We start from the raw sequence: 17,684 nt of genomic DNA on the forward strand, positions 1-17,684 counted from the left end.
AAAATATTTGTTTATTTTCTTAAAATTGCGTTGTAATTTGGCTTTCAAGCGCACTTGATGCCTATTTCATTTTATTCAAATTAAATTGATGCTTCTATAACGGAACTCACACCCCTGACATATATATATATATATATATATATATATATATATATATATATATATATAGCTTTTATATTTTTATTTATATATTCGTTCATTTTTTTTTCCTTTGTTAAAACAATGACTTTTTTTTTTTATTCATATTAAATATTGGTATGGTTCTTCACTAAATACTAAGATGTTCCACGATGGCCTCTACCAAAACCAGGGACCATGCTACAAAGGTAAAACCTGGTGGGATGGACTGCCTAGAACTGCATTGAACGATACCTTTGCTTGACAGTAACAAGGACATCATCTACTCAAAAAATGACCCAGATTCTGTCAAACTGATTGTCCAGAACGTATTCTCGACTGGCATAGAGTTGTGTAACTTTATAGAAGATGTTCTCATTTCGTTCTTCCTCTCGTCTGTCGACCCCATTGAAGTGCCAAAAGAATAAATGAATTTTTTTAGAGACACTTTTATTTCCTGTCCGTGCTTTCCATACTATATAACAAATTTTTTTTTTTTTTTTTTTTTTACACAGTGGTCACCACTTACCAAGGCCCGGAAGCCATTCAGGGATAAGGGTAGTGTGGAGATTTGATGAAGTGTTTACTTAAGGGGGCGGTTCATTAGGAATTTGTTAACGTTGGACTTGAAGACATCCAAGTTGTAGTCAGGTAGGAAGCAGGCAGACGGAACAGAGTTCCACAGGCGTGCAGTTCTAAGAAAGAAGCTTTGTTCATGGAATCCACGTTTTGATTTAGGCACAGATAAAGAGTGTGGGAAATTTTTCACAGTGGATTCAGCTAGACGGGTGTTTTTCGTGAAAGATTGGCGAAGGGGGACCAGAGATTGGAGTTCAGACGAGCACCTGCCATGAAAATAACGATAAAACTAGGCTCGCAACGTCTCTTCTGTGGGAGAGAGGTTGCAGGGTAGAGAAAAGGGCTCGCAACGTCTCTTCTGTGGGAGCACCTGCCATGAAAATAACGATAAAACTAGGCTCGCAACGTCTCTTCTGTGGGAGAGAGGTTGCAGGGTAGAGAAAAGGGCATCTCCCACTAAGCCACGAAGTCTATTTTGTACTCTGTCAAGGCAGGATAGGCTGTTTTTAGCAGCTCCTGCCCAGATATGGCAGCAGTATTCCATCCTTGGACGTACTTGGCTTTTATATAGATAGAGAATTGCATCAGTAGTGAGATATCTTCTGGAGCGGTAGAAGGATCCCACCATCTTTCCAGCGACCTTGGCAACAGACTTGATGTACGTGTTCCATTTCAGATCAGGAGTAAAGGTCAAACCCAGAAGCTTGTCAAAACATGGGGCCTCTCCCAGACGAGAGCCATCCATCCCAATTGATGCCAGCTGGGGATCAGAGCGTTGATGATGTAAGGATAGGAGTTTGGTTTTAGATGCATTAAAGGTAACCAGCCACATCTTCCCCCACTGAACCACGCGCTCGAGATCAGAGGAGAGAGAATCGGAGAGAACTTTGTCATTTACAGCCTTGTATGTGTTGCCATAGATGGTCGTGTCATCAGCATAGATGTCAACGAATGATTTAAGTATGTGCTTAGGGAGGTCATTGATGTAGATCAGGAAGAGAGTTGGGCCCAGGATTGACCCCTGAGGGACTCCAGCATTAATACTGCAGGCCTCTGAGTTTTGTCCATCGACCACTACTCTTATAAGCCTATCGGAGAGAAATGATTTAATGATTGAGAAAACATTTCCAGTTATACCGTAGCTAGAAATCTTGTGAAGTAGATCCTTATGCCATACCTTATTTATACAGGACTGTCACCAGCTAGCAGGAATACATTGCCGTTTGTTCTCTGTTGTTCATACTCCACTCTCTCCGTCTTACTTCCCTGCTGCTATCTCCACATGACATCACCAGCCCTGCTACCTCCTACTGTTCCTCTCTCTATTTTATTGCAGGACTATTGTCTACATGGCGTTGCCGCACATTATGGTACATTCGGCACCTGTGCATTTAACATTGTGTATAAATTTAGAAAACTATACTTAATACTTTGTTAACTCTTCCCTTACCGCAGATGGAATTGGGTGCTTGTTTCTATTGAGACTTATGGTGGCAATTAAAAATAAAGCACAGAAATGTCTGTATGATGAGTCACGGAACGAAGATGGAATATTTACAAAATTACGTAATTTTATGAAGTTTTTTTATTAAAAAAAAAATCAAATTTTATTCCGTGTCAATGCGGTGGGGGTGGAGAGGGGAAGCAGCGCCCATGAAGGAATTAAGGGCAGACAACCGACTTTCATTTCGACCTTTTTAAAGACAACTGAAACGTACGAGTTACAACCAAACGATAATTTATTAACGTAACGTGTGATTTAAAAAAAAAAAAATTTCAGAACATAAAATCGACAAATAATAAAAAAATTATTTTAGAAGGATCATTTTTATATAAGTTTTTGCCTCCTCAATTTGAAGTCATTTTTTTTAAATTGATGTGAACACTAGAATATTTCAATTAAAAGTCAAATACAAACAGGTAAAGTTATAGAGGAATAAAAGGCCAATCAAATGAGGTATAGCTTGTTTAAACAGTTACATTAAATTTAGCTTAAATTTGCAGTTTTTGAAAAAATTACAAGTGCGGACTTACTTTTTGCCGGCAATTAATATATATATATATATATATATATATATATATATATATGTGTGTGTGTGTGTATATATATAGGTGTGTGTGTGTGTATGTATATATGTGTGCATATGTATATGTATTTTTATGAACATACCATTTGACACTCTTCGAAGGAAGATGGTCAAACCTTGACATATAGTCTCAATACACTTTACTTAAGATATAATATTAAAATGGCTTTGGCCTTCACTAATCGGTAAAAAACGGAAAATTTATTTTCAAAAAGAAAAAAAACAAAAACAAATTACTTGATCAACTTTTGCGATTTTTTTTAATATACACTCTTCATTCCGTGATAAGTATGTACAATATAAAAGTTTTTCTTCCTTTTTGTTTATCGCCATAAGTGGTAAATCAAGCACCGGCACCCAGTATTCTCCTAAAATGAAAATAAAAAATGTTAAGGTAATTTGTCCCGGTCAATGGAGGGGAGACTCTCTATACTATATTTTTGGTCCCAACCAGAGTGTCCCTATTGCCTTTTTTTTCGGGGAGCTCGTTTAACCCCACATTAAAAACGACCCTGTGTCACATTTTGCTTTGGTGGGAAAGCAAATAAATACTAAAAATGTTAGAAGTGCCGGTGAGTTAGGTAAATATATGAAATATATTAACTTTCTTTCGAGCAGTTTTATTTCAGTAGCGCCATCTAACGGCATTAGTGTTTTTACCGGTGTCGGTGGAAACTTTAGATAAGATTAATTTCCATTTGAACAAAGTAAAAAAGAATGAAAAATCTAGAATCAGTGTTATTTACTGATACCGAACAGTAAACGAACATACATTTTTATAACCACAAAGAAAAGCAAATACAAAAAAAAAAAAAAAAAAAAAAGAAACATGACGAAGTTGTCTTTCTTCGAAACGGTCCGAGTAAGTGAATTGGCTGCTAATTTGCTGGCGGTGTTGTCATAAGATGTCCGCACGGGACACGTGCTCCTCAGTCCAAAGGCAACTCGTATCTTTTTACAAGCGGATTTTTACTTCACTCAACCAATAAAAAAAGGGGTGAGTATTCGAAATAATGTTAACATTTTCAAGAAATTGCTTGTCTCTTGGGATGAAATGATTGTCGATATATTTACTATTTTCGTATTATTATTATTATTATTTAATCTAGCCGGATGTGAAGATGTTCGTTTTAAACGAAGAGGGGGTAAAAATTGAAATGTGAGAACACTCGAAAACAAAAACAAAAACACTTGAATGACATGTTTCGTCGACTACACCTCTAATTATCCACATCAATCGACACACAAGATAACAGTTATTATTATCTGACTTTGTACGATGCATACAATAAAACAAAAGTTAACTAGACATATTATTATTACCAGAAATTATCAATAAAGCTGTGCTCTTTTAAAAATTCTTCCAAAAGATCAAAGACAAGCAACAATAACTAAGAATAACGTAAGTGAACATATCTACCTGATCATTGCTGACTGAATAAGAACAATCTACTCCTAGGGATTAAATAAAAGATTTAGTTCGAAGTTCACGAATTCGACTATTAGGGTCCCAAGTCTGAAAAGATCACTTGAAGAAGGTAGGAGATTACATCGACCGGTGCTAATGCACTTACTGATCCGCGCTATTTTTTAAATCCTATTTCTAAGTTTAATTAAAGTTTTATGATGTTTTTTTTTTTTTTTAATTCAGTTGTAAGGTTAAAGTATAGAATAGTTTACAAAACACCCTCCCCTCCTAATATTAAGAATGGCTTTTTAAATAATAACGTTATTATTTCAGCGCGGATCAATAAGTGCATGAGTACCCTTTTGGGACTTACGCAGAATACAGACTGTGCTATTAAAAAATGATGTTATTATTTAGAAATCCATTCTTAACATGGAAAGCGGGGAGCGTTTTGTAACTCTTCCTTACTTTCACCTAGAAACAAAAAAAAACTGGTGCTGACTGCTGCTCACTGCTGCAGCTGCAGTGCTGCTGCAGTGCTGCACTGCACCTTTTCTGTTCTCGGTCAGTGGAAGAGAAATCCTTTATGACTGAGATAGTTTTTATTTTTGTCCTTATTTTTGGGGAGGTAAGTAAGTAGGAACAATTTAATAAATAAAACATACCGTGAAAGTTGAGTTGAACTTCCCCCATCCCGAAATAGCACGGTCCGTATTCTGCATAAGTGCTCTGCTCCTCTTTTGTAGCTGTAATAAATATCGGTACTCAGTGACCGTGCTGAAATAATAACGTTATTATTTAAAAACCTATTTTTAACATGGTGAGGGTGTTTTCTACCTATTCTGTACTTTAACCTTACAATTGAATAAAAAAACATATAAGACTCTAATTAAACGTGGAAATACGATAAAAAAAAAAAAAAAAAATAGCGCGGATCACACTCTGCAATATCTTTTGATGTAAGGCAATGCTCGTGAGTTTTTGTTTATTGTGTTGAAACTTTCAACGCAATAAACAAAAATTCACGAGCATTGCCTTACATCAAAAGATATTTAGGTGCTGAAAGTAAAAAGCACGTATGAAATGGTGTTTTTTAGTGTTCACTAAAATGTTTAAATAAGACTTTTTTTTTAGTGCTGATGATGCTGATCCGCGCTATTTTTTTTAAATCGTATTTCCAAGTTTAATTAAAGTTTTATCTGCTTTTTTTTATTCAATTGTAAGGTTAAAGTATAGAATAGTTACAAAACAAACACCCTCCCCTCCCGATGTTAAGAATGGCTTTTTAAATAACATTATTATTTCAGCACGGATCAATAAGTGCATGAGTACCTTCTTTTTTTTTTTAAACTACTTTGTTTTTCTTAATCTACTTTCTAGCTTAAATTGAAATCATTATTGATATTAGGTTGATGCAAAAATGTAGTTTCTTATGTTAAATTTATAGAGAAAAAACGACATTATTTTTGCACCAACAAAAGTTTCAAAACGATTTTAATGCAGAAATAAACTCCAATGTCCAGTTATAGTTAACAGTCAAAAACTCGTAAAATATATAACTGAAAACGTAATGATGATTTATAGCAAAGGCAGTAGAATTAAATTCCCTACCGGCTTGTATAAGCTTTTATTTATTTATTTTTTTTTTCGGTATTCGTGAGTCACACACGGAAACTGTAATAGGGGTCAAGGTGATGATTTAACTTTGGTTGACTTAATGCTAAAAAGAAAAATACTCTGTCACTAACCTTAAGTTTGAGTGGCAAGTCCCATCCCAAACAAAAACACTCGTAAAACGATACTTAATTGCCTAAATTTAACGGTAATCATGATCGCCATGTTATTATTCATGTGTCGATAAGATACTCGAACATTAACATCAAATTTAGAAACAAAAACATTCTTACACTTCCCACAAATATATATGGGTGGGTAAAGCATCTGATCCAGTGGATCGAAAGGATGAAGGTGCCAATTGACCACACAACTAAGAAAGTAGGCACAAGGCAAAAAGCTAACAGTAATAACAAAGAGAGATGACAGACATAGATGGTCAGTTAAAGACGATGAGTATTGTTTTATTTTACCAAGTGAAAATACTAAATTGTATGGCAATGAAGATCGTAAATCAAGATCGGTAGCTGATCATTAATGGGAACTGAAACTGCTGGTAGCCAGACATCAATAGTCACTGGAACTGGTAGTTAAACATCAGCAGGAACTAGAGCTGGTAGGAGGACATCAACAGGTACTGGAACAGTTAATTTGACATCAGTGGGCACTGGAAACTACTAGCTGGACATCAGTGGATACTGGAAACCGGAGACTGGATGTCCATGATCATTTGACCAGGTAGCTAGAACTGCTTAGCTGTTGGAGCTGCAGGAGAGGTAGCTGGAGGCTACCAGAGTCACTGGGAGCTGCAGGAGTGAACTGGAGTGACTGGATGCTGCTGAAGTTGCTGGCTGTAAAAGGGAGTCTTGGGAAACAGGCAGTAGCAAAGAGTGAAGTGTGTATCACATGCAGATAATTTGAAAATCTGAAAAGGGCTGTTTGAACTACTACTTCTGAGTTCCTCCGATTACTGGATTTGAACAGCTTGACTAAGCATGTCATGATTCGAGAGACTTCTTGTTCTCTAGCTGTCTTAAGGAGGTTTTTGCAGAAAAAGCATTTGCTTTATGAAAGAATATTGATGCTCCAGAAATAGTGCCAATAAACAAACAAATGGCTAAAATGAATTCCAAATCGACAGTTTTACAGTCAAAAGCTATCTGGTCCAGTGTCCACTGACATCTAACTACCATTTTCTGTGCTCAGTGATGTCCAACTAGCAATATCCAGTACACACTGATGTCCTCATACCAGCTCCAGTACTCACTGACATTCAACTACATTTTTGAGGTATTTATTGACTGCGTCTATATTAATTTTCGTTGTAAATTAAAAGTCTGTTGTTTTTGTTTAGTTACAAGTTTTATGTCTCTTCTTTGTGATCAAAACAAATAGAAATTGTTAGCATGCATGTTCGTGACATGTTGGTCACATGACTTTCACTGCCAGCAAGTGTATTTTCTTGTTTGAAAATAATAAAAGCAGTAATCTGACACACCATGACAAAGGTTGTTTCCCTTGTGATTTTTCCAAAAAAGCTGGTTTGACTCTATCACTGGAGATAGTGTCCATTCGATTTACCTTTGTTCGATGGTGAGATGCTTCTCTGACTATTTTAAAACTTTGAAGGGATCCTGGTATGGTGTTAGTGGTCTTGTTACCACATCATTTCAGAAAAAGTCTTGAAGTTGTTGTGGGATGGGGATAGTTGATGATGGTTGTCTGTGTGGTGTGTACTTCCGGATAGTTGATGATGGTTGTCTGTGTGGTGTGTACTTCCGGATAGTTGATGATGGTTGTCTGTGTGGTGTGTAGTTCCTGAGTGCAGAACTTGCAGTAGTGAGGTTGGATATGGTGTCATTGAAATGTTAGCCAGGTAAAGAGTGCTGTACTGAAGACTATTTCAACTGGAGCGCATTCTAGGTTGTCTTTGAGTGAGTTGCAGATTGACAAGAGGATTTAGGGTAGCTCCTCTACTCAGTTGCTGATGTTTTGTAGTTCGAGAGACTTTTAGTGCCAAGCAATTGGGTGAATTCCTGAAAAAGTGAAAACGGCAGTCTGTAGTGATAATGCTGAGTACACCAAAAATTGCTAATCACCTCTGAAAGATGGTCTTTGCTACTGTGTTAGCTGAGGTACCTCTGATGGGTACTGCTGTACTGTTACTGGCCACCTGAAGAAACATTCAACCACTGTGAGGAGGTACCAGTAATCCTGGCACATCAGGAGAGGTCCGATATGTCGATGTGGATATGACTGAAATGTGCCTAGCAGGGATTTTGTGTGATAGTGTATTTTGCATTTCTGACACTGAAATCACAGATATTGGTGTTCATGCTGGGCTAAACAAATCGATCAGCAATAATTTGACCATTGCACATTTGCTGGGATGTGACAAACCATGTAGGTAGTTCACAGTTTGCTTTCTGAGTGCCAGAGGTATATAGGGTCTGGGGTTATCCAGTTTTGTCTCACAAGTACAATATGTGTTGGCTAAAACTTCAGGGATCGTTGTGTCAGATTCGTAGGCCTATGTGTTGACATCGCATTTGGACAGGGCGTCAACTGTTGTCTTTTCTTTTGACATACTAGATATCGGACGTGAACTGTGAGATATCCAATCTCCTGAGCCATATGTTTGTCTGAGTTGTTTGATAAGGAAGTTGTCTAGGATTTCTGGTCGGTCAAAATGTGAAATTTTAGTCTTCCAGTAGATGATAGAAGTGTTTAATGATGAGGCATATAGCCAAAAGTTCTTTTGAGAAAGTGCTGTATCTGAACTGAGCTGGTGGTAGTTTAGCGGAGAAGAATGCGATGGGTTTGTGCTGGTCACCAAACTCCTGTTCTACCACAGCTCCAGTGTTCAAGGCATCTGTTGTTAGATATATCTGGGTCCGACTGTCTTTGTTGAGATGCACTAATTAGAGGCTGTAATGTGTTAGATGGTGGAACACTTCTAAGTGTTGTTCATGAAAATCAGTGTCCATGCTAGCCACTAAGATGTCGTCAATATATGCATAGACATATGGTAGGCCACACAAGACTTCATCTATCAGCCTCTGGATCGCGCAGTCCAAAGGGCATTTTGAGGAATTCAAAGTCCAAAAGACTGCTGTCTTTGGGATGTAGGCCTGAGGCAAAATCGTGGATGTGGGACAGGATACTGGTTGAGTACTGTGTATTCCACACAGATTCTGAATTCCCTGTTGAGTTTGGGTACAAGATACAGTGGTGAGATGTATGGACTGTCTGAGGGATGATATTATCTGTCAACATTTACTCAAACACTTTGGCATATGCTAATTTATGTGAAGGGAGTTGTTGTGGCCATGAATATGCTGTCTGTCCAACGGTCATTATGTGGTGTTAAGTTTGATGTTTGCTTGCATTAGTAGGCTTAATAGGTTGCGTAAGGTCCTTATACCAGCCCAAGATTTCTGTGTAGTGTTGGTCATGCTGTGTTGCCACGCTAATCCTAATCATGTTTAAAATCGATGGAGTCTCTGTGATCTTGATGAAGTTATGTTGTCAAACAAGGTACTTGTCATCATGGACAGCCAGGTTGTAATATGTCAAGAAGTTGGAACCAAGGAAGGGTGTTCTGACATTTGCTATAGTAAATGATCACTTAAAGTTTTGCATAAGATTGATGTTCAAGGTTAGTTCTTTGTTCCTATAAGTTTCTATGATGGAATCATTTGCTGCCCGAAGTTGAAATGGGATGGGTTTCAAGGTGCATCTGTTGGTGGGTTGTAGGACACTGATGGCCACACTAATGTCATCTAGGAATTTGAGGCCATTGTTATGGTCTCCCATGTAAAAGAGACAACTATGTAAGTGTGTACAAACAAATATTGTTGCTGCCTGTTAGTTTATTCATTTCCTTGGGTCCTATTGTGTCTGCAAAGAGGTTAGTATTTGTGGATCTGATCATCGAAAAATTGATAATACCAACATTCATCCAAGTTGTTTCTCTGTCCTCAACTTGACCTGCGGGTATGGCTCTGATTCTGTGTGCGTGATGCTGGGCTTTGCTGCCTCTGGCGTGACTGTTTCAGGTTTCTTAACTCAGCATGTATCTGGGTCATCTCATCTTTGAGATGTTGTGTGTGGTTTTCAAGGTAATTTTCAACTTGGTGGACCTTTTGATGGGTCAGAGAGTATATTTTATTGGCTGAATCAGCCGCAACATTTAGGTATGTCTCTACTAGGGCTAGGACTTGGATTATGTTTGGTGATGAATAATCCATCTATAGGCCCCTGAGGATGAGTTCAGCCATAGTGTTGTTCCTGAGGCAGCTCTTCATCAGGCACAGGAGCTGGGATGGGGTTCTATCACCCAGAGACACATAAGAGAATAAGTCTCTGATGAGAGCTTTGCCCGAACATCCTGTTCACTTGGGGATGGTCTGGAATGTTGAGAAGGATGTCTTCTATTTCTTCCACTATTGATGATGATAGGGCACACAAAATTCTCTCGAAACACAACTATATGCAAAATTAGACACTCGTCTTTTTATTTACATTACATTTTTGTACATTCAACTCACTGAATCGAACCATTTGCCTGATGACACACTTAAATTATGTTTCTTTTTGCATTCTGAAGGCTGTGTGTTAACTCTAGGAAGGCAAGATGCACCTGGGTTCTTACATTTTTGTATCGATATGCCATTAATCTTGTCACATTTCATCTGATCTTGTCTCATCTTGTAACTGGTAACATAGCATTTCGAAAACTTGGGTGGTTATTTGCATTCCGTCCAACTTATTGAGGCAGTCGATGCCTTCTTGTATTAAGAAACATGACTGATCTATCGTCATCACAACTCCCATGTGTATGATGTGGACACCACCCAACAACTTGATGGTCATGCCTGAACAGTAAATTTAAATTCGCTGGCTTCTCAGATACTATCACAGTAATAGATTGTGGCTGCTCTCCTTTTACAATAATTTTTGCATAGTCCAGCAACTGGTCGGTCCAATGGCAATTTGTCTACACTGGGATTTGCATGATAACAAGTGTTTGGAGCCCACCAGAAACAATTAGGCCATCTGTTGTTGAAATGCGACAATACACAATGCTGAAAACCTTCAATGTGACATCCAACAAGAGTGTGAATGTGACAAAATATTGATTTTTAATCACTTGAATTAAATCATTTACCCCCCCCCCCCCCAACATCATGTTTAAATCATTTTTGTGTAATTCAAACGATAAGAGTTTGATCCAGACTAGCATGATTCACCTAGGTTCTCTTGCACTGCTGTACTAATACTAAAGATTGGACTCAGCTGAGCACCTTCTATGAATTTTGCATTAAAAAAATGGTTCTTTTACGAAAACAAAGTTTCATTTTATTAATTTTATTTTGTCATGTACTTTTTCCCTTTTTTCTTTTTTTGCTGACCAGGTCATCGTTTACTTCCTGCCATGAGTATTTGTAAAGGGGATGTATTGTGGTCAAATATAAACCATGATAATTTCATTGTATGCGGAACAACTGTTACTTTACATAAAGTTGAGAAGACTTCCAACTTAACGAACAAAGCCAAATGTAAGTATAGTTTTACCAATTCTAAATTCACGATTCCAATACAATTAGTGATTCTGATTCTAAAATGACTTAAAAAAAGTAGGATTTCATTATTTTTGTGAAGGATTGATTTTCTTCTACTTTTAAATGTAGATCTAATTTTCTTTTTAATTTGTCAAACTTCATAATGTTTTCGCTTGTTTGTATTCAAGATTTTGATAAACTCATTTTGAGATTTCCATCTATATTTTTCACTTGTGTCATTTTTTCCCTACTTATCCACTTGTGTCATTTTTTCCCTACTTATCCACTTGTGTCATGGGTCGTTTTTACCTAAATTGGTATTATGATTATGAATTTTTATTTTACTACTAAATTTAAAATCTATTAATATTTATCATTTTATCAGCAACAACAATGGAAAATAAAGTTTTAAACAAACAAAAAAATGAATTGTTTTTGGAATTAGAAATCAGGCTAAAATTTTTCCAATCCCAATACTGATTCTAATACCTCAAATATTCCTGATTAAGATTATTACTTAATTGACAAATCAGGTCACTGAAGAAATTATCTCATAAGATCAGGAACTTCACAATTAAAAATTAAAATGTTTTTCAGCAGTTGTAACCTTTTACTCGTATGGTATCTTATATGATGTAAAGGAACATGATGCTTATATATTTTAACACTTGTATTATTAACTGCTGAGAGTACGTAATTTTTTTATGAAGACTTATGCTACGTGGTAGCTGTTTATTCACTTACTAGAGAGTTTAATCTATGCGTGGAGAGGAAATGCATTAATTTTTAATTGTAGCCAAAAAATAATTTTTGATAAAAGAAGGTAAAAAAAGGTATGAGTGTATATTTCAAGAGATTGGCTCTTAAATACCTTTTTATCCTATTCAAACATTTTTCAAATTATATTTGATATTTTGCTATCATAGATACACTAGTAAAAATTATTAATGGAGACGATAAAGAAAAACAAAGAAAAAAGTGAATTATCTAAATTGTGCAATAATTTGTCTTCACAGGTATTCCTCTATCAGCAACAACAAGTGCTGTTCCTCTTTATACTTGCCCACCTACAGATATTCACTACATGAAAGTAAGTATACATTTTAGTATGATAAATCTTTTTCGTTTTTTATTTTTTGCTTCATGTGTGCAAGCAGTACACCCCCCCCCCCCCACTCCCAATATACTTTTTTGTCTTTTTTTCACAATTTTTTTCAGCGGATTACAATCGAATGGACACTAATCTACCCAATTATATACATATTAAAAAAAGAATACAAAATCAATATTTAAATATTTGCAGAAGGTGCTCAGTTTCTAGTTAAGTTCCTATTTACTTGCCTCCCCACGAGGACAGTTAGACACAAGGTCAGTTAATGTGAGGAAAATCCAGCTTCCCAAAAAGGGTCAATCTGGATAGAAACCAACATAAACATTGTCTCAGTCATGAAGGATTTCTCCTTCACTGACAGAGGACAGAAAAGGCGAAGTGTAGCATCAGAATACTACACTGTGATCTTGGCCCAAAGTCCAGGTAGAGAAATAAAAAAAACAAAAAAAAACGTCTTAAACTGGAAAGTTTAATGAAATAATGTGTCACTCGGACAAGAAATGTAATTGAAAATAAAAACCAAATTTATCAAAAATTTGTGAACGATTTGTTAGCTTTAGCAAAAAAAGTTTTTCGATATTTAAATAAGTGGGCAAAAATACTTAATAAGTTTTCCAAACATCTCGTTTTCCGTTAGTGACGTCACTTGTTTTAACTGATATTTATTTTGTCTATTTGTTGTAATTCTTGTTAAGTTTCACACCCCTTAAGAATTACGACAAACAAACAAAAATAAATTTCATATTTAAAAGTAATTTGATGTCCAAAATCTAAGGCATAACATTTTCAAAAGCCAATAATTATGACCCACTAGGTGTAAATATGGGGGTCAAATGCCTTCTTGAACCCCCCCCAAAAAAACTCCCTTAATCTTACCTTTTAACCCTACGTACGAGTGGCAAGCCTCCTCCTCTTAAAACCTTCTTGAGCCCTAACAATAACGCTAGTGGCAAGCTCCTCATCAAACAAAGTTCCTTGGTAAGCTACATACAAGTGTCTAAAAAAACCCCTTCCTTAAAGAAAAATACACCATTTATTACCCATAAAAAAATAAATTATCAACTGTCCTAAAACACTAGAATGGTCTCGAAATGGTGAATTATTTTACATTAAATTTATGTGAAACTAACCCCCACTCTAAATTTTAAAATTGTTTTTTTGTTTCTATCGAGTCTTCAGAGTGTTCACAAATAATTTTTCTTAGCTCTATCATTAACCCAAAGTCAGAGTGACAACCTCCCCACCCTCTCATAATTGCACAATGACCCTCTTAAAACCACACATAATCGTCTTTAGAAAAAAAAAAAGCACACAGGATTTATCTCCGATAGAAAAAAAATGGTTAACTGCCCTAAAACGCTAGAATGGCTCAAAATGGGGAATCATTTTACATTAAATTCTAAAATAATACTTGTTTATCTTTCATTAAAGTTTTTTTAAGGTATTCACACGTAATTGCCTACAAAGGTAAAATTGCATATTTTGGAGAGGTGGTCAGATGGGGTGGGGGGTTAACGGAGGTATTAATCTACAATAATACCAAAAAAATATTGCAATATATTCATTTTTAAACAGTCGTAGATTTCGATTTCAGTTATTTGTACATATAATGCATTACAATTCAGCTTTGAGTTCTTTAACTTCTTTTCTTTTAATGGATACATGGCATTTTTAAGGAATTGCAGCATATTTATGTGCATTTACTGCAGATTATTTGGAAAGCATTAATTTTTGGAGATTTTCAGTAGCATATTCTAATTCCTAGCGCAAAAATACACTGATATGGTAAATTTCATTGCTTAATCTTCTGTTTTAACAAAGATATAGCATTTTTACTGAAAAAGTAGTGCAAAAAATGTGACAAAATACATATGGTGTTAAAGAGGGAAAAATATCCAAACGTGTGAGGCACAAAAATAGTCACAACTTCCTTAATTTTAACTGGATTTAAAAAATTTAAAAAGATTCTTCAAGCTCTTTCTATAGATACCAATATTGAAATATTTTAAGCCATTTCAATTTTTTCATGTGTATTGCTAGTAGAAACTGTGCTCAAATGCTATTTAATAGAGAACATAATTTCTTTTTTCCTAAAATTTGAAAAGAATTGGATAAATAGTTTTTATGCACATGTCGATGAAAATGGTGACAAACGCATGTCATATGAGAATTTTTGTGTGCTGTTACTCGCAGAAAAAATCTTATATAAATGAAATGTTCGTTGTTATTATTTAGAAAGCATAAGTTTGTAATTATGGAAAGGAAATGAATGTTTTAAATTCTTTGAAAAAGAATGACCGACAATGAGCATTATTTTTTGTTGTTGTTCTTGGTTTTTGAGTCGCAATAGAACATCTCAAAGTTGAGGTTTTGTAGTACAAATATAAGTAAAGGCACAAACTGTGTTCAAACATTATTTAATAGAGAATATAGTAATTTCTTTTTTCCTAAAATTTGAAAAGAATTGGATAAAAACTTTTGCACAAATAGATAAAAGTAGTCACAATTGCATATAAACATGAGAATTTTTGTGTGCTGAGATGCACACAAAAAATATGTAAACAAGTGTTCATCAACTAACTTATGAACAGAACAGTATTCATTTTATTTTTAATAGAGGAGGTTGGGGTAAAATGGATGCTTTTTTTTTTTACATTTTTTGTATTTATTAACAATCTTTGAAATATTCATGGTAAAAAGTTAGACCAAAATAACATTTCACATCCCTGAAAATATCTTGCAGAAGCTTTTCTTTCTCAGAGCAGCTATTCTTATAAAAATTTTGATTTGAAAATCATTGATAGAACTGCCCAACTTACCCCAAGCTTGAAGTAAGATGGTCACGCTATTGGGGTAAGATGGGCATTCTACTATCTACAAACATGCTGTAAACTCCTAAAAAGGAAGCAAACGTGAACTTTGTTAAGAGCAAATATCTCTTAACCATCACTTGCTAGAAAATTGTTAAGAGCAAATATCTCTTAACCATCACTTGGCTACAAAATTTCTCTTTTAGAGCAGCAACACAACATCTTTAAATGCAGTTTCATCTTACTTTTGATAAATTTTCAGTAATTCAATTGCATCAGTTTATGTGATCTAGGGAATTACCACAGCTAATAGCATGAACCTGGACTAAGGATAAAAAGAAACAATTTGCACCACATTTTGTTTATGATAACACCTGTATTCATGTATTTGTCTAACATGTATTTGCTTGTTTTACAGACATTTTTTTTATAAGTGTAAAATAATTCGAACTTTACAATCAAAGTTTCCTCATCCTGCCAAATTTTCAAATTACATAGACCCCCCCTCTTCCTTTGTAAATTTGACCCAAACGAATATGATCATCGAACATTTGCACAATCCATAAATTGACAAAGCATCGAACATTTGCACAATCCATAAATTGACAAAGCATGAAGTGCCCAATTTGCAAGTTGAAACCAACAATACCATCAAACATGCTCTAACAAAAGAAGGTAAAGTAACACTAACAGAGTGTCCTTGAAAAAGTAAGCAACCCATCAATAGTGTCAACAGAGTGTCATTGAATAGTTAAGCAACACAACAGTAACATCAAGAGTGTCATTGAAATGGTTAACAATGCACAGTAGAGTCCATATTTATTCTGCAGGTAATTAGCTAGATGTCAAACTTTGATGGTCCTGAAAAATTTTCAAGTTCACAAACAACTCCCTAAAAAATTGGATATGTGAATAAAATTCTGGTAGGCAAATTAAATCCAACTAATATGATCAAGCTTCAAGAGTCAGACAAGCTTCAACTAACAATAGCACCAAACGAGTTCCTTAATGAAATCAAACAAAACAAGATGAAGTAGCAACAACAGCATATCATTGAATAGGTTAGCAACACAACAGTAATGTTAGCAACACAACATGCCAGGAAAGTGTCACTGAACAGTTAAGCAACACAGCAGTAACAATAAGAGTGTCATTGAAAAGGTGAACAATGTGCAGATGAATTCCTGTCCATTCTACTCGTAATTGAGTTCATATTTGTCTTACTTGCACAAGAAAGACAGCTTTGCACAGCGTCTCTCTGATCCTCTCAAGACAGTAGGAACTGATAATTTCCGAAGAATGTCATCTTTCTGAACATTTCCGTAATCATCATGGTCTGCAACAAACACAGCTGTGTCTTGACTGACATCTCCACTGACTTTTCTCAGGAATAAGCTCCCATATGAATCCTCTTCAGAATCTAAGAAGTCAATTCGAAAGATGTAGTTGGCTTTTCTTCTTTTGCCTGTGACTTGAGCCACAACGAAATCACATTCAATGATTTCATCATCATCATGGCCACTACTTTCACTACTAGATTCAACTAATTGGTCTGCGTCAGATTCATCCACATCTCATTCAGACTCGGACTGATTTTCGTTGTGGAAAAGCTTTTTACTAACTTTTTTTGGTTGTTTCTTCTGAGCTTTGCTCTAGCTAGCAATTTCATCTTGGACAGGTGTGGCTGTAAGTATTTTGTGTTCCCTTCCTTTCTTCCTCTACCAGTTATTTTCTTAGGTTGTGCTTTCGGCACTTGCACAATCACAGATGGTGATACATAACTGTCCATCTTCTCAATACTTAGATCAACCAAACTGTCAGTGTGTTTATCAGCATTATCCTCATCAACGTTGATCATTGGCTGATTTGTTGTTTTGGAAACAGCAAAATCCAAGTCTGTAAATACTTGGCTGTTGTACGGATAAATGCCAGTTTTACTGAAGCCAGCAATTGCATTTGCAGGTCTCATTCATCTGTGCCTGACAGACAAGTTGGGAAAGGTCATAAATCATAACCGTTCTTCTTGGATTCGAACATAGCCATGCATCCATTGTGAGGTTGAATGCAGTTTTGAAAGGACCAAATACAGATCTATCAAGAGGCTGCAGACGATGTGAAGTGTGGGGTGGAATAGTTAGCATAACAATCCCCTGCTCTTTTGCCAAATCAATGAGAGGCATGATTGTCGAGAATCATCAGAACAGGTCCTGATTTTGGCAATGTACATGCTTGATGAAATAGTGCATGTATTGGATAAAGGCAGATTCATCAATCCACCCTGACTGTCTAGCTGTACCAATAGAACCAGGTGGTGCTCCATTTATGAAGTGCTCCTTATAATTCACTCATGGAAAAATAAACATAGGCGGGACACACTGTCCTGTTGCAGAAATG

At 35.8% G+C, this 17,684-nt stretch overlaps 1 protein-coding gene across 1 annotated transcript in view; it reads left to right on the forward strand.

Annotated features, from left to right (window-relative positions):
* The first annotated feature begins 3,406 nt into the window (after window positions 1–3,406).
* The window catches only part of LOC145291346 (GATOR2 complex protein MIOS-like), a 107,006-nt gene continuing 92,728 nt past the window's right edge, over window positions 3,407–17,684 (forward strand). The window contains exons 1-3 of the mRNA XM_080137112.1: window positions 3,407–3,780; window positions 11,223–11,366; window positions 12,386–12,459. Of these exons, the coding sequence (XP_079993238.1) occupies window positions 11,243–11,366; window positions 12,386–12,459 (198 nt within the window). The 5' untranslated portion in view covers window positions 3,407–3,780; window positions 11,223–11,242. The remainder of the gene's footprint in view (window positions 3,781–11,222; window positions 11,367–12,385; window positions 12,460–17,684) is intronic.

This window comes from Euprymna scolopes, chromosome 12 (genome assembly GCF_053919585.1).
Source record: "Euprymna scolopes isolate OS-2025 chromosome 12, ASM5391958v1, whole genome shotgun sequence".
Lineage (NCBI taxonomy): Eukaryota > Metazoa > Mollusca > Cephalopoda > Sepiida > Sepiolidae > Euprymna > Euprymna scolopes.